The sequence below is a fragment of the Neomonachus schauinslandi genome, chromosome 14, assembly GCF_002201575.2.
Source record: "Neomonachus schauinslandi chromosome 14, ASM220157v2, whole genome shotgun sequence".
Lineage (NCBI taxonomy): Eukaryota > Metazoa > Chordata > Mammalia > Carnivora > Phocidae > Neomonachus > Neomonachus schauinslandi.
The window spans coordinates 81,263,814-81,281,870 of NC_058416.1; the positions used below are offsets into that span (position 1 = coordinate 81,263,814).

Genomic DNA, 18,057 nt, shown 5'->3' on the forward strand with positions numbered 1-18,057 from the left:
ATCTCAGCTACCCCATCCCAGTAAGTCTCACATTAGAAGCTTGTTTCCCTGGAGACCCACTCCCTCATAGATGTTTGTCCTTGTTTTGAGGGGGAGAGACAGATTTTTATATTAGCATGCAGGCCGCTTAGCATTCTTGCAGGAGTGGTTGCTTTTGGGTGACTTCGCCAAGGTCATCATTTGAGCTAAAGGTCACCAGGAGCTGCTTGACTTCCCTCTGTATGACCGACGAGCCCCCAGGGGATGCCTCTTAGAACCAAGGCCTCAAGACCATCCCCTTCAGTATAGGAAGCAGTTTGAGAAAGGTCTGTTAAGTCCGGGCCTTTCCAGTCTTCCGGGTTCCAGAAAGACCCAGGCTGAACCTCGGAAAGTCCTCTCCACCTTCCCGTCCTCCCTCCAAAATCATGAAAACAGAAACAAAACAAAACAAAAAAAAACTACTAAGACAAAGCATGGTTAAACTTGTTAAAATTGCTAGTTTTAGGAGACGGCACCAAAATGTCGAGTTTCTGTCTGTAGCTTCACACCCCAGCTCTTGTTTTGGGGGCTCACAACAAGGATGTGTGACGTGGACCTTGTGCTTCGCATTCTGTGAGTGAAGAGACTGAAGCAAATGCTGGCCTCATCTGTGGTCCATGCAACTACCCAGGGCTTTCTCCGTGATTCTGGAACTGCCCCCATAGTGTTGCTCAAAAGCTTTTTTGGAACCACAGACTGCTTTTGAGTAGGTGATATGAGTATGGACCTCTCCCTAGAAAAATCGACAAGTTCTAGTAAATATCTGATATTTGGGGGGAGAGGGAGGGGAGTTCATAGGCCATTCGGAGCCATTGCAAGGTAAGAACTTCTGCTTCAGAATAGAATCCTGTGCGATTTGTAAGCTGGTGTATATCGAGCCGTGTGTCCCAAATACATGCTCAGCCTTTCCCTGCATCGTACCATTTTACAATCCCGAGAGGCAGTGAGGCTTATTATTCCCATTTTACAGACAGAAGAGTGAGGCTCAGAAAAAGGTGGAACCTAGCCAGCTCCACCGTGGCCAGGTTGGAGGCCGAGTACAGAAGTGAGGCATGTCCACCCAGCCCCAACCCCACACGACCACCCTGAGAGTAAATTACCTAGAGATTTAACAAGGGAGCCCCGGGTTCTCAAACCAAAGTTGCCGTAAGTGGGGGCTGCTCAAGGCCGGAGAGGGAGACGTCTCGGCATTTCTTGGCGCCCCCCGAATCCTACGGCCTTGGTGGGATCAGCGCGGGGAAAGGTGTGTGGCTTCTCTGCGTGCCCTGTTCTCGGCATGCCCTTCCCCAGCTTTGCTGGCTGGTGTGAACGGAGTGCTTGAAGGACCGTAAAGCACTTCGTAGACGAGGAGGAGGCAGCGATGATGATTTGCCCCGCGCTCAGTCCTGCCCGGGCGGTCCTGCACGTTAGATCAGAACAGCGTCCCCCCCAGAGCTGTTCATAAGTGAGAGCTCTTGTGGGATGGTGGGGCCGCTTTCTGAATTTCCATCTCAGAGCAGGGTGCTGGCCAGAGGAGGAGCTCGCTCCGGGGAGACCGGGGATCCTGCAGTCCTAGCCTGGCCCCGGCGCGCTGCTCCCTCCGGTCCTTTGAGAAGGGCTGCCCACACTTGAGTGAGCCCCCCTCGCACCCAGCACCCCGGCGCCGCTGCCATCTGTCCTGTGAAAAGACCAATTCAGTTGGCCGCAGTGAGAAACGTTCTCGGGGGCGTTCGTTAGCTGGCGGGCTACAGATGCAGTTTGGCCGCGGGTTTGTGTTCCCTTGTAACGTTTTACAACCAGATCCGGCGACAATGGCATCATTCACTGCACTCGCTCACGTGGAACAGAACGTGAGAGGGGGCCCGAGCCGGGGAGGAGCTGGTCTGCGGGCTCTGACACCCACGGCAGAGTCGAGGTGCTGGGGGCCCCCCGCCCCCGGCTAGCGTCAGCAGGGATGCGGCCAATGGCAGAGAGCAGCGGCGTTGGACATTTGGTGTAGTAAAGGTTGCTCAAACAGTAGGACGGACAGATGGACCAGTAGAACTTGACATTGCCCCATGCAGCCCGGGGCCAGCTTTCAGCACCAGGCGGCCTTATAGAGGCCAGTTGGTGTGAAGGCAGCCCCGCTCCTGTGATCAAGTTGAAATTCACTGGCAAGAGCTTGGGAATAGCACTGACCCAGGGCCAAGCGCGACCCTATCCTCTTCTTAGCTGTGCAGTCTGCGGCCAGGTGCTTAACCTCTCTGAGCCTCAATGTCTTTACCTCTAAAGTGTATCTAATCATACCAGTGGAGTGGGCTTGTTGCCTGGATCAAAGGAGGGGACGCAGGAAGTCGACCAGTAGAGCGGCTGGGGCGTTAAGAGGCCCCAAAGAACAAGGTTGATGAGGAGTTGGAGGTGGGGGCGACGAGGATGAGGATCGGGCTGAGGAAAAAGCACTTTGTTGCTGCCCCTCTTCCCAGACACACAGGGGCTTTTCAACTTTTCCTTTGCTTCCTTTGTGCCCTGGATTCCTCACGGATGCTCTCGAGCTGCAGGGGAGGAGGGTCTGTCTTCCCACTGCAAGGACAGTCCACAGCAGGTCGTACTGCCACGGATCATGTTCCTTTGGTCGGTGCATCGAGGAGCCCAGTAAAAATGCCCACAGCTTGTGTGATTGCGGTGTTTTCTTCCCTTTGCCTCTGTAACCCCACGCTGATGGAGAAGGCACTTCACGCTTGCACGCTGTCAGTCCACCTGTCAGTTGGACTTGGGGACGTAGATTGCAGGCACCCGGGGATGGGTTCATGATTGACGGTGGGGAGGATGTTTCAAGCGCCCTGGAGAAAAACAAGCTGCGAGGGATGAGTGGTTATTGGGATAATACGGCTTTTCCACTTCTGGGAGTGTTAGTAATCAAAAGCAGGATTTGGCCTTTCTAGAGAGTAATTTTGCAATTTGGCAGCGCTGGAAGGGAGAATTCCACGGAATCCATTGATACATTCTCTTGTAAAATCCCTCAGCCAACTTTTTCTTTTGCGGGGAGGAGTTGTTTTCTTTAATTAAAAAAAATAACCATCCCCATTAAGAATATAAAACTAAAAAGAGATTTCCCCCTTTCTGTTGGAGCTCGGGCAGCTCCATTCTTGAACTAAGCAGACCTAAATAGAATTGCCGGTGAGATTTGACAACTTTTATAATGTTTTATTATTATTATAATTTTCCTCCTCCTCCTCCTTTTTTTTTTTTTTTTTTTTTTTTCCATTACGTAGCTGGAGCCGCAAAGAGAGGACTGTAAAGCTAACATCATTCCTTTCAGACTTCTGGCCCCAGGGGGTGATTCCAAGTGGTGTGGCTGCTCAGGATGGCTCCAGCTTTGGTTTGGAAGTGGTACATGCCACAGGAAAGCTCGGCCAGGGGACCCCTGGGTGTTGTGAGGGCTCTGTAGCCTCATGGAAACTTGGCAGACACTCCGTGTCCCCTGCCTGGCTACTCTGACGTGCTTTCACATGACAAACAAAGTCAGGGGCCAGGGTGGAGATCGTTGCACCCCCGAGGGATGGGAGAAGCAGGAGAGGAATCTTGGGCCCTAAGCCCCCTGCTCCTCTAAAAGTATATTGCATCCTAAAAATGGAAAGAAATAATCAGGAGCCTGTCTAGGAATAGCGAGGGTATAGTTGGGTTAGAATCCTGGTTGTGTCTCTTTCTAGCTCTGTGACCACGGGCGAGTTGCTTGACCTCCCAAGGCCCTGGTGGCCTCATCGCGGAAAGTGGGGATAAAACCAGTACCTACTTCATAGGGTCACAGAAAGGATGGAAAGGCCAATGCAGCATCCTTCACGCTGTGTTAGATCTAGTGTTCTTGGTACCTGACCTGATTTCAGGTGGACTCTTAAGCCATAAAAGAATAGTTGGTTTATGGCAAAAGTCACAACTAAGTTGGGGATTTACTGATACGTGTTTCTTCTAGGGAGGAGTTCTTAGCCTGTTGGTGCCATGGGCCTCTCTGGTGGTCTGGTGAAACTTACGGGTCACACTTCTCAGAATAATGGGATTAAATGCATCCTATCAAATGCGTAGATTGCAAAAAGAAAACCAGTTCTCCTGAAACGCGTGGTTAACAGAATATTTTTAAACGGCAATATGGGATTACGTGCGCTTTATAAATGTCTTAAGTAACGGGATCTAGTAGCAGGTCTAAAAGGACTGTGATTTTGAAGCTGTGATAAGCACAAATGGTATCTTGAGGCATCTACAGCAGCTGCGGTAGAAATGAAATTATTTCATTTCTGTTGATGACAGTCGCTAGGGCTGCTAATACAACCGTGGCTTGTTGCCTACATTTGTAACAGAAAGGAATGCTAAATTTCAATTTAAGATTAATGAAAATAAAAACGTCATTCTACAAATCCAAATTTAGAACCTTAAGTTTCCCCCTGAGGAAAGGCCTCCCAAGTCAAGGAGACAGGCTTCCTCCTGAGAAATTCCGTGGGCTGAAAGCATGAGTCATTTTTGTGAAGGCATAACAGAAGTTTCTACTAAGTGCCAGGTATTTTCTAGGGCATATGGTGGGATCTTTTCAAAAGTCTCATGAGGCTCAGAGAGGTTAAGTGCCTCATCCAAGGCCACACAGCATTAGATGGCGGATCTTTTAGAGAACACATATCTTCCCGAATCCAACACCTTCATTCTTTCCACTACATCCAGATTCTTAAATATCTAAATAGAAATCAGGGTCCAGTGGGTTCTTCAGGGATAGGAAGGTATCGGGGGGCTCAGGGTAGAATGGTGTGGTTTCTCCGCATCATCTCTGTGTTTTCCTCAACTCACAGACGGGGAAACTAAGGCTTAGTGAGGCGACCTGCTTTATCTGAGCTCACAGAGTTAGCAAGGACATTGGCCTGGGTGTGCTACAGACTGTGGGGGGCGGTGGAGGGACTCGTTTCTGGGGACTTTATGAAGACTGGGCATTTCCCGGAAGTAGCAGCTTTTCCGCACTTCCCAGGTGACTTGGGATCAGATTCAAATCCGGTTCTCCCCCTCCCACCTGCAAGTAGTCTTCTTGGGAGAAGCATGGGGAGGGCTTTGAATATCTTCGTCTTCATCTCTGTTTTGCTTTTCATCCAAGCAGCGCTGTCACTTTGCACAAAATAGTAAGTGCCCTAAAAGTTTTCCCATATCCCCGGCTCCTGAAGGAAGCCCTGGTAATTATCTCATAAGTTAGATGATGTTCTGTGTCCTACTACCTTGGTTCATCTCGCACGGCTTTCGGCATCCATGTATGGATAGTCTCCATATTCTTTTTGAAGCCTGTGTAATATTCCATTCTCATCTCTGCCAGAGTTTACTTAACCATTCATGAGGGCATTTAGGCTGTTTCTCGTTTTTTCCCTGTTATAAACAGTGCTGCAGAGAGAAGCCTCATGCTTATGTCTTTGCACACCGACTTGAACAACTTTTTCTTTTTTAAGATTTTATGTATTTGAGATAGAGAGAGAGCATGAGTGGGGGAGGGGCAACGGGAGAGGGAGAAGCAGGCTCCCCACTGAGCAGGGAGCCCGATGCGGGGCTTGATCCCAGGACCCTGGGATCATGACCCGAGCTGAAGGCAGACGCTTAACTGACTGAGCCACCCACGTGCCCCGACTTGAACAACTTCTTAGGAAAACGCATAGTAATTGGATTGCTGCATCTACGTTATTGTACGTTTTTAAGAAAAGGGATGCTATCCAGTTGCCTTCCAGAAAGGATGCGCTGGATCACCCCTCCACCAGCCTGTGCAGTGTAATTGTGATTCTCCTGCCCACAGTTTCCTCTCCCCACCCCAAACATTGGCAGCCCCCTCCCCTGCATGGGATGAGCACGTGTTCCAGGCCAGACCATTCTCTTCTTAAGCTTCTCTCAATTCTTCCTTTGATCTTAGAGCCACCCCTCCTCCCAGCTCCTCTGCAGACTCCCACTCTGACCCTCCCCACCCATCTGGCTTCCTGTGGGGCTCCTGGGGCTGCTGAGCACACCTCCCTCCTTCGCAGGGGAGGTTTCAGTTGAAGTACCCAGGCTATCTTGAGGAAGAGAGTGGGAATACTGGTATGAAAGCTGAAGGCAAGGGCGTGTGGATGGTGTATCCTAAGAGGGTGAGGAACCACATTTTGAGCCGTTGGGAGGACGCTATTCATAGGATGTCACTGGATTTTATTCTGCTTGGTTCACTCGTGTGACCGTTGAAGCTCCGAAGGGCACACAGTCTGTAAGTGATGGGGATGGGATGTGAATCTGGATCTGCCTAATTTTAGACCCCATGCTCTGTGCTCGGTTTCCTTTATCCTTGCTCTTCCTTCTCCCTTCCTTCCTCTCTTTCCCTCTCTTTCTCTCTCCTACTCTCTCAAAACAATGGCAATAATGATGATGCTTGCCATTTGCGGAGCACTTGCTATGTTCAGTTTTTCACACGTGTTAGTTCATTTCTTCTCTCAGCAACGTTTGAACTGGGAATTTTTACTAGCCAGGCATGGAGGATAAGTTAAATATTGTCAGTGGTGACAAGTACACCCGCTCAAAAGGAAATTCAAAGGCATAGGCAGCAAATAACCCAGATTAGGATAGCCGAAGATCATACCTGACTATCCTAGGTGGTCAGCAACTTCTTTACTAATGTTGGACCAAGACCTCAGCCCTGTTTTAAAGATGGAAACCCAGAAGTTCAGTCTAAGTGACTGCTTCACTCTTCTAGCTTTTGAATTAGGGAATTCAGAGACATACACATGAGGTTGAAATATTTCAAAATGCCATGTGAAGAGGGGTTCCTCGTGGGGGATGCTCATTTAATTTTTGGCATACACATAGAACTATTCATGAACCTACTTGCCTAATGTATAAGGCATGAAAAGTTAATGCGTGGATATATGTGTCTGGTGTTTGACGCACTTGGGTATAATTGGATCACTGTGCTCATCAAAGACTCCTTTTTTTCTTATTCTGTGATGCATTTCTGGTGGATTCTTTGACCCTGTGGTTCAGCCAGTGGGGGATCTGTATCGGGGCACTGATCAATGTTATTTCCCATCTTCTCTCTTTCAGTAAAGAATATCCTGTGGTTCCCAGGAGCACAGTAAGACAAAAAGTAGCCTCCAACCACAGTCCTTTCAGCAGTGAGCCTCGAGCTCTCTCTGCCTCATCCAACTTGGGGTCCCAGTACCAGTGCGAGAATGGTGTGTCCGGCCCCTCCCAGGACCTCCTGCCCCCGCCCAACCCATACCCACTGCCCCAGGAGCACGGTCAGATTTACCATTGCACCAAGAGGAAAGGTGAGTGTGATGACCCTTTTCTGTTTTTCCTTCCTTACCTTGGGGAAAAAAAAGTACACACAACTACATTTATTTATTTAAAAAATGTAAGCAATATAAAAATACATGGAAATTGTAAGAAATTCAAACCATATCAGTAAAAGGGAAGGATCTCCTTTGATACATCTCCTCCAGTTCTGGCCCCTTGCTTGGGGAAAACTTATTTGAACTGTCCGGTCCTATTTAATTCATTTACACATGTGCGTGCATGCACACCATGTGTGCAGAGACACATAAAAATAGTTTTCTTTTTACTTTTAACAGTTGATATTATACTGTCTGTATTTTGCATTGCCTTTCTTAAGCTCGGGAATACATTGTAGATGATCTTTTCATGAACCTAGAGCTGCCTTGCGCTTTTTAAAAGCTGCTGAAGAGAAAATATGGCCTCAAAAGGATGAAGCAGAATTTATTTTTCACTCCCACGAGTGGCCAAGGTGGCTGCTTCTAGCGTTTGTGGTTGTATTGCAAGCCAGGCTGCAGAGAGCCTTCTTGTAGTTGGATGTGCTTTGGTTCATGTGCTAGGGTTTCTCTTGGGTGGGTGGATTCTGAGCTCTTCTCTCATTCCAGATCAAAATCAAAAAAAAGAAAGAAAAAGAAAAAGAAAATCACAACTGATCTTCTCTCCTTTGCATTTTGTCTTTAAATCTAGTTTAAATTCTGTCTGAGACCCTTCATTGTCTTCTTTGCCAAATGAGAAATGGGTGACTTTTCCTAAGTCATCTGAGTTGAGGGCTGTAATACAAAAGGAAATTTCTGGTGGCACATTTTTTGAGCCAGAGTCGAAGCAGATGTGGTTGAGTTCAGCTTAATAGAACGGTCGCTTGTGTGAATGGCAGACCGGCAAGGTGGGGACAGCATGGGCGACAGGGCCAGACGACACAGGCTTGAGTCTCAACTCTACCACCAGCTTCTTGTGTGACCTCAGCAGGTGTCCTGGCCTCTCTATGCCTCAGTTTCTCACCTTGTAAATGGTGCTTGAGATCCCCAGAGCATCTGATACTCAGTAAGCACCCAGCAGGTGTTAGGTCTGATTGTGTGAGTGGCAGGTATGGCTCCAGGGAGAGCATCCACAGAGGAAGGGAAGGCTGCTTATCTGGGTGAAGTTTCGAGAAAGCAGATATGGGGGGGCAGGGACCACGTACAGTTGGGATGAATCCCACCTTTGCCATTTGCAGGTTTTTATGATTGGGGCAAGTTCCTTAACTGCTCTAAGGCTTATTTTTTCTAATCTGTAGATTTGGTCTCATGATCAGACCTGTCCCATAGGCGTGGTGTGATGATCTCATGAAAGTGTGCTTGCCACATTTAGCACAAGGTTGACCCAAGAAGCAGTCACTGGTTTGCTCCAGCAGGCCCAGATCTTAGTCTTTGAGAGGGGTCTCTCATACCTCCCAGCCTCAGTGGCCAACTCGATGCCTTTAGAAGTCCAGCGCCCAGTGTCTGGAACAACTACTTCTTCTTCTTCCTCCTCCTCTTCCTTCTCCTCTCCCTCTTCTTCCTCCTCCTCTTCTTCCTCCTCCTCCTCCTCCTCCTTCTTCTTTTTCTTCTTCTCATTCATCTTCTTCTTCCTTTAAATCAGCTCACTAACAAGAACTGATGGGAAATGGATGCTTTGGCAGTCTTCTCTGAGCTGAGGTTACTCAAGGAAAGTAACACAGTTTGACTCTTTGACATTACCGATCTCACATCTTGAAGGAGAGAAGGGCTGTCATTGGTTCAAGCCTGGGGCTGGGGAGCTGCCCTGGGCGAGGCTAAGTTTCCAGACTTAACCTGAAGCCCATCCAAGCTCCTTGGATCTTGAAGGCCTGAACAATAATATCACCCCAATGGGCCCCCTGGCCCGGCTCCCAGCATGTCCACTGCCGCCTGGGCTGGAGACCAGATGCCTGCAAACATGTCAGCCTCTTCAGGCACGAGCAGGGTTTAAGCATGTCCCTTAGGGCACAGTACTGCATGAAGATTCGGATCTATGTCCTGTTGAAGGCAAGCCTTGCCTAGGTTCTATGCCATAGCCTTTTGACAACACTATTACGTATGTGCTGTTATTCACTCACTTTACAAACAGGGAGACTGAGGCTCAGAAAGGTAAAATCATGTGCTCGTGGTTCCCGAAGGTGGGAATTTGAACCCATGCCTGGTCTGCAGGCTCTGCTTGAGCTCCGAGTCACACTGTAGATGGTCCCCATTACCTTTGCTTATCAGCCATAATCTCAGAATGCCACTTTTCACTAGAGATTGGCCTGGAGACTGAGTCAGACATACTGATGAAGAGCTCACCAGGTTTGAATTAGGGAGTTCTGTCGATTAAATTAATGCCAGGCCAAAAGAAGGGGAGGAAGAAGTTAAAAAGAATCCAGGTACTTTTTTAGATTCAGTATCTACAGCATCATCCTTGTAAAGGCTTTTCTCCTGGAGGGTGGCGTGAGAAGGCTTTGAAGGCAAGGGGATGAAGTCTTCCGATGATGTGAGCAGATGACCCGCAACAGGGTATTTGGCGGGATCCTCAGGTGAGCTCAGGGTCGACTTGAGGTGGCCACTGGGGAAGCCGGACTTGGTGGCCAGTCTGCCGCAGGACATCCCAGCAGCTGACGCTTTCCAGCAGCATGGCAACGGGCAAGCTGCTTGCTTTCTCAGCCTCAACTCCCTTTTTTGCAAAATGAGGATTACAGTAGCACCTCCCCCGTAGGGTCGTGATGAGATGGAACGAGAGGGTTCATGCGAAGCGCCCGGAAGAGTACCCCACACATCTAAGTGCTCGATGCGTGTTAGCTGGCCACCACTCTGCACTTAGGAAGCTCACGGCTGCAAGTGGGTCAGATGTGTAATTATATTCGGTGATACGACTGCTTGATTAAAACGGTGATCTGATGCTGTGAAGGAGATAGGAAACGTGCCGATGCGTACGTATGATGCAGGGTGTGATGCAGGAGCCGGGGGATCGGGGGGAGTTTAAGCCAAGGTCTGCAGAGTGGAAGCTGGAAGGAGAAAGAGGGGAGATGGCCGGGGATCCAGGCAGAGAGAAGGGTATGGGTGCAGCCCCTCAGAAACTGGGGAGCCAGCCCCCGCTGGGGAGCAAACACAGGGCCACTGTGGCTGGAACACAGTGAGGGGAAGGGGAGGCAGATGAGCTATGGAGAAAGGTAGGAACCAGCACGCTGCCAGCCCTTGTAAGCCATTTTAAGGACTTTAGATTTTTTTTTTTTTTAAGATTTTATTTATTTTTTTGACAGAGAGAGACATAGCGAGAGCAGGAACACAAGCAGGGGGAGTGGGAGAGGGAGAAGCAGGCTTCCCGCCGAGCAGGGAGCCCGATGCGGGGCTCGATCCCAGGGCCCTGAGATCATGACCTGAGCCCAAACCAAGAATCAGAGGCTCAGACGACTGAGCCACCCAGGCACCCCAGGACTTTAGATTTTATCCTGACCCCACCAGGCAGCCATCGGAGGGGTTTTGACCCACGAGGGACGTGATGAGGTTTCTGTTTTGAAGCAGGCGTTTTGCTGTGTTGGGGGGTGGAGGGTGGGGGGACGAGGATTGGCTCCAAAGTTCTGCTGAGAGGCTATTGCAGGCCCTGAGGTGGGAAATGACAGTGCTAAGCCCCGGCTGCCGGCACAAGATCTGCAGGTGTGGGTACAGTCAGGCCCCAGGGACCCGTTGCCGATAACAAGGTGAAGAATGACTCCCTTTCCACAGATGCAGAAACTGAGGCTCAGGGAGATTGAGTGATTGGTCCAGCATCACCCGGCTCGTGAGTGGTCCCACCCCAAGTTCACGCCACGGTCCGTGCATTCGGGCTGCAGGGGGCGTGCACCCTGCAGGACCCCTTTCACCTTGCCACAAACCTCTGCCCTTCTCACCTCCCTCCACCCCCAAAAGGGCGCTCCCGGGGACAGGGAGCATTCCAGCCGAGCTCTGTCTGTCCCGCGTGCCGACAAAAAGCAATTCATCATCAGCCTCCATTGTAAGGTGATAAGGAATCAGCAAGGTTTCCTTCCAGTTTGGGATTCCCGTGAAGTGATAGCTCCGTGGGTGGTTCCCCCCCCGCCCCCCGCCCCGCGGCCCCTGCCTGCCCCACTATCTGACTTCCCCTCATTGTCTGTCTCCTTTCCAACGAGCCCAGGAGGCAGGCCCAACGAAATGTCAAAGGGCCAGGCAGGCCAGAGGGTTTCTTGTGTTTGGACCCAGCTGTCTCCAAACTATCTCTCCCTGTGGATGGAGCCAAAAGAGCCAGGAAGGTCTTTTATCAATGCCACTCAATCAAATCCAGGACCCCGGGGCCTGGGAGAGCACTTGTCTGTCTTTCTTTCCCCCTCCCACCCTGATAACCGCCCCCCTCCCCAACCTTAGAAACCAGAGGCAACCCAAATAAAGATTTGAGCAAAGCCATCTACTGCCCTGGCTATTCAAAGGGAAGTCAGAAGTGGGCCGGGGGGAGGAAGAGAATATAGTAAAGGGTTCTGTGGGTTGCATTTTGTCCGTGCTGTGTGCTTTTTAGACCAATTTCACACTGCTTCCTTCACTGGACCTTCCTTCCAGCCCCTGAGCCGGGCTTGGGGGCAGTGGTGCCCTCCATCCCCATTTTGCAGGGCGTTACAGGGGACTAGGAGGTTGGATTGGCTTCCCAAGGTCGTGTGGCTGGTGAGTGGCAGATCCAGGATGCGTTCGTGAAATAAATATTTGTTGAGCATTTACTTTGTACCGGGCGCTGTCCCTTGTACGTGGGATAAGGGGGCAGCAAGGGGGCGAAGGTCCCTCTTTTCCCAAAATTTGTATTCTCCTTGGGGAGACAGATAATAAGCAAATAAATAAATGTCATGATTTTCAGATGGTGGTTCAGTGAGGATTGGACCCGAGTCTTCTGATTCCCACCTGAGAATCTTCTCACAATACTGATTCAGTCTGTTCCACTTTGAGCTAAGAGCTAACATTACGGGGACACACACACACACCATCCATCCACCCACCCACCAGGTCAAGGTTACCATCTTTTCATCTTTCCTGGACACGGAAGCTGAAAAACTTAGGCTGTCTGTCAGAAAGAGCACTGTGTTGTGACTCAGAAAGCCTGAATCATACTTCCACTTCTGACCTGCTGAAGGTCGCTCAGCCCAGGAGTGGCGGTTCACCCAGATCTTTCATCCGAACAAACCCAATCAGCAAGAGAAATGACCCATTTGGAAATAGTGACAATATTTGCTTAATGGGATGAGCAATTTAAAAGCAGCCTTGTGAATTTCCCTGCTCTGGGATCCACCCAGACACCTTCAAGCATTGGACAGCCTCCACACAGCCATCCATCAGATCTTCTAAGAGGGAAAAAAGAGGAGACCCGTGTTACTTGGACAGATAAGATTTGAACACTTTATTATCATCTCCATTCCTGCAAGGAATCTAAGCATTATCCCCCTACCTAGTCAAGAACTGAGATTGGGATATGGTGCAGTGGCCCATGCAAGGTCAGATAGGCAGGGAGAGTCAGAGACATGCCCTAAAATCTGTGCTCTGGAAAGATCGTTAAAGCCATTTATCCAGAATCAGAAACCACTAGAAAAATGCAAGGTGCAGGGATATTTCGCGGTGCTATGTGGTGATCAGTGCTCAGAATCAGGAAGAGCTTTCCTGTTATTCAAGAGACTCAGTTGGGTTCAGGACAGGTGGAATATAATTGACGGCTCTTACTACTCACCTTTCTGAAACTGAGCTCTGGACCCATCTCATGGAAGACTTGATGCTTGACTACCTATTCCCCAGCCGTGGAAGGGAAACACGACTCGGCTGGGAAAGAGATCTTTGCTGTTGAGCAATTATCAGGCTCCCAATAAAGAGAAACAAACCAAACCATGGCCAAAACAAACATAGGGATTATATCCCAACCATTGATCACCACCGACCTGAAATTTGGATCTGTGCTTTGGAATTTCTTTACAATGTGATGAGGTCCAAAGAGGAATTTGAGAACGCTCGGGACCCGCTTTCATGAATAAGCCAGTCTTTTGCTTTTCTTAGGACTCTGCATCAGATCTTCGGGTTATTAAAGACTGGAATGTGTAATTTTACGATTTTCCAAAATGTGCTCCGGCCTTTTTCATATTATTCTTCCTTTTTTTGCTTGTAACAAATCTGGAAGGGGATCAGAAACTCGGGAATGGTTAGTTTGCCTTGTTTTTTTTCTCTTGCCAAGGGTACCCTGCAGCTGTACTCTTGATTATTGAAAAGGGGAACGCCCTGGTTAAATGGAAAACCCAAAGATTATGATTCTAGCAATAATGGAAACATTCAGATTTATGGATCTGGGACGGGGGGTGGGGGGTGGGGAGGTGGGTGGGTTGGAAGGAAGCATGGAGGCACGAGGGAACCGAGGGAGGAGGTGGGGAGGACAGAAAAGGTCGAGTGTAGCAATGTCTTCAAGACACCAAAGACAAATGCCCCATTGAAAGGTGGAAAAAGTGGCCACGGGCTCATCTGGATGTCTTCAAACATCTGGATGGTTGGCATGATGTAGATAAAGCACCTGGAAGAGAGGCCGCGTTTTTGGCTTTTATTTTGGACAAATGTTTGGGCGTCCTATGGGGCCCAGATGTGTCCCAGAAAGAGTCTAGCTAAAAATAAATGTGCTTGCTGGGAGGTGGGTCCAGTCCCAGCATAGATGGGTTTAGATGGGGCAGAGTTTTACCCGCCTATGGGTGTTACTCAGGGTGTGATGCCCATGGAAGCATTCGGTGGAACCCAAACCCAAGCTCTCCTACTCGAGTTGGGGAGCTGTTTTAAAATCCTGTGCAAAAACCAAAGGACTCCCTGTGGGGTGAAGCTTTATATGCAAGGACCACCTCCCGTTCACCGAGCGTCAGCCTCCCACTGTCACTGCTCAGGGTGGGATGGAGAGCCCCCCCCCCCACCTCCAAAGTGCACTGAGCAGGACCCTGGCTATTTATTGACCGCTCTATGCCCAGCAACTGGCATTTGGTCGTGGCTCAGCACATCTCTGTTGGATGACTAGGTGAGTGGCATTCGCTGTGAGAAATCGAGAGAGCTGGAAGCAAGGTGTGGTTGGCAAGGAAGCCAGACGTGGCTTCGATTCCAGCCCGTGCTCCTTCCCAGTTCTGTGACCTTGGGAAGGTCACTTCTCTGAGTTCAGTTTCTGCCCCTTGACAGGCGCAAGAGGGGCCACCTGGAGGAATTACTGTGAGACCAGGGAAAGGTCGCTTAGTAGGTGCTCAATACCTAATCACGATGATCTCCTCCCATTATTTAGTTCCATGTCCTGCCCCCAGGCCACTGACCATCACAGCAGGTGCAGGGATGCCCCAGTGTTTCCTTTTTCTTCACACCCCCCAACGACAGACACTTTTTCTTAACATGTATTGATTCGAAAGAGATTGGAAGATGAGGACAGAAAAATCTCCAGGTTGGCAGATAAAATCCCAGCGAAGGAATGAATCTGTGTTGAGGTTTACACCTAGATCGAAACTCTCAAGCATTGCTTCCCCGAAGGAAACACCTGGAGGTGTGTTAATCTGTGTTAGGTCTGCTGAGAGACTGACTGGTGGTGTTTCCCTTGCAACAAGAGCTGCTCTTGATGACAGGTATCAGGAGATTTACGTGCTTGATTTATTGAATTCTTAGCGGCCAGGTGAGGTAAGTATTACTAACTCTGATTTAGACAAGCTGAGTGTGGGTCTCAGGGAGGCCAGCCCTGCTCCTGGCACGCAGATAGGAAGTAGGAGAACCAGATTGAAACTCAGATACATCTACACTTCTTAACTTGGGGTCCGGATTTTAGGGGCTCCCTGAGCTCCCGAAAGTTAGTGCAAAGCTATGCTAGGCACACAGGCGGTTTTCAAAACGTTGTGTTTCGGTGTGTGTTTCTAGGAGAGAGCCCAGCGCTTATGACTGTTCCCAAAGGAGGCAGTGACCCCAAGGTAGTTACGGAAGACCCTCTTTCAGAGACAGAATGATCTCCACGGCCCTACGCTGGGGGCTAGCTGGTGTCTGGGGGGAAGGGAAGTGACTTTTTCAATAAGGAAACGGTGACCCGTTAAGTTGTACTGACTCTAACAGATACTAACTGGGACTTGCCAACAGAGGCGTTGGGGAAGGATCCGGGGCTTCGCCGGAGCTCCCGTCCATCTGTGTACTTGTCCATCCGTCCTTCTGTCTGTTGCACAGATACTCAGTACGTGCCTCTCTGGGTAGTGTGGTCCTGAAGAGCAGAGACTTGTAATTCGATTACTTGAATTCTAACCCACCGCGCTCCACTGTTTAGCTGCAGACCTCGGGCGGGTTGCTTGACCTCTCTCTGGGCTTCCGTTTTGTGATCTGCAAAATGGGGGTCCTCGCAGAGCCCACCCCATGGGGTTGCTGAGCAGGCTGCATGGGGTCCCTTTCCGGAGAGCGCTCGGAACAGCCCCAGGCGGAGTAAATGCCGTTTGTGTGCGTTCATACCGTTATCGTGGACGGTCTTAGTATTATTCTGGCTCCCAGGTTCTGGATCCTGGGGAATACCGTGGTGGGTAGCGCAGACCATGTCCCGCCTTTGTGGAACGTACACGCCGAGCTCAGAGGGGTCAAAGTCTGTGCTCCGGGCCTCCACCGTTACTGTCCCCACTTCTCGTGATCAGAATGGAGGCTGGCGCTCAGAGTCCCCCGGACGGGATCCTTGAGTCCTGTGGCCGCGTCCGCCTCCAGTTCCCGGCCTCACTGGTCTCTGTCCTCCTGTCTCCGCAGATGAAGAATGTTCCACCGCGGACCATCCCTACAAGAAGCCCTACATGGAGACGTCGCCCAGTGAGGAGGACCCTTTCTACCGCTCCGGCTACCCCCAGCAGCAGGGCCTGAGCGCCTCCTACAGGACAGAGTCCGCCCAGCGGCAGGCCTGCATGTACGCCAGCGCCGGGCCGCCCAGCGAGCCGGTGCCCAGCCTGGAGGACATCAGCTGCAACACGTGGCCCAGCATGCCTTCCTACAGCAGCTGCACGGTTACCACGGTGCAGCCCATGGACAGGCTCCCCTACCAGCACTTCTCGGCCCACTTCACCTCGGGGCCCCTGGTCCCCCGGCTGGCCGGCATGGCCAACCACGGCTCCCCGCAGCTCGCAGAGGGGATGTTCCAGCACCAGACCTCCGTGGCCCACCAGCCTGTGGTCAGGCAGTGTGGGCCTCAGACTGGCCTGCAGTCCCCCGGCGGCCTGCAACCGTCCGAGTTCCTCTATTCTCACGGCGTGCCGCGGACCCTGTCCCCCCCCCAGTACCATTCGGTGCACGGCGTGGGCATGGTGCCAGAGTGGAGTGAGAACAGCTAAAGTGAGGCCTGCTTCCTCACAGACGGTTGCGAGAGAGAGAGAGGGAGAGGGAGAGCGGGAGAGAGACAGTAGCAGAGAGAACCCCACGGACGGCATTTTTCATTTCAGTGTTCACGTCTGCACCCCAGAGCCCTGGGCGCTGATCTAATCGGCCGCTTGAAACCACAATTCAAAAAATGTGACTTTGTTGTTCTGTCTCAAAACCAACCGAAAAAAGAGGAGCCCCCACCCCCCCCCCCCCCGACCACCGCACTCGTCGGCCGGCCCTGTTCACACCACCCGCCGATGTCCTCGGTGATTCCTTCTTTTGGTCTCCAGGAAGCCTTGCCTTACCGAGTGTTTTAGCCGAATGGCGTAGATGGGAGTCTTCCCTGTCTTGGTGTTAATGTTGACATTGTTATATAATAAATAATAATATATTTTTTTTCTTTCAATTTTCTTAATGGGACCCAGTCCCTTATTTTGGGGGAGGTCTGAGGCAAGTGTGTTTCAAAATATGTACTTGTGGGGTTCCCCCCCAGATATACCACCCCTGAAACCTAAATTTGCCACCCTGCACTTGACTAAGAAATGACCTACCTCTGCCATGTGATGTTCCTGAAAAAGTTCCCTAGGTCCCAGCTTTTGTCTGATTTTTCCTCTCTTGCCCATCATCACAGAGCCCAGCGTGGCCCTCTCCTTATAACACGGGCCTCCATCTGGCCTCCTATCTCCCTCTGCCCTCCCATCTTCCCAGCTCTGTGTCTTTCCAGCCGTCTGTCGCTAAAACGTGGCCTATGGCTTCCCGACCGGAAAGCTTGCTTTGAAAAACTTGAAAAGCCCTGGTTTACATGTGGGCAGAACTGTGATAAAGCAAGGAGCAAGCTCTGTGCTGACAAGCGTTGCAAAAAGGCCAAAGTAAATATTGGTCCTGATAAAACACAAAGCCAGCCCCAAGCTCCCAAACCTCCATCACCGACGACCCGCCCCGGATGCCAAGCAGAACCCACTGTTCCTACAGAAGGGGCCCAACGTGCTCGCCGATTGGTTCTCTCCAAAGAAATCACACCGACACCAGATGCCGACACAAAACTGCGGTTATTGAAAGCAGAAAACAGTATTAAAAAAAATAAGCGTGTAAGTAAAATGTTATTGCAGGGTTCTTCAGATGTAATATTTTACTGGTACTATTTATTTATAAATAGGAGTTCTAATTAAGTAATAACATGAAGTGAAATCCAGCATAAGAGCTGGCCAAGAGCTTTTAATTTTATTAATACTCAAAACCAAGTTTGCGTTTTTTTTTCTTTCGAATGTGCTTTGCTTTCTTGATTAAAAAAAAAAATTTTTTTTTAACTGACCCTAATAAAGAGAACAGGGTAATATGTGAGGCTAAGTATGTCCCAGTACGTGCGAGTGTGTGAGTATGTTTGTACGTGAGTGTCCTCATTCGATTA

General features: G+C 50.2%; 1 protein-coding gene across 1 annotated transcript in view; it reads left to right on the forward strand.

Moving 5' to 3' along the window:
• Positions 1-16,670, forward strand: part of TBX5 (T-box transcription factor 5) — a 41,774-nt gene extending 25,104 nt beyond the window's left edge. Inside the window, exons 7-8 of the mRNA XM_021698652.1 lie at positions 7,054-7,280; positions 16,047-16,670. Coding sequence (XP_021554327.1) covers positions 7,054-7,280; positions 16,047-16,621 — 802 coding nt within the window. The 3' untranslated portion in view covers positions 16,622-16,670. The remainder of the gene's footprint in view (positions 1-7,053; positions 7,281-16,046) is intronic.
• The last annotated feature ends 1,387 nt before the right edge of the window (positions 16,671-18,057 follow it).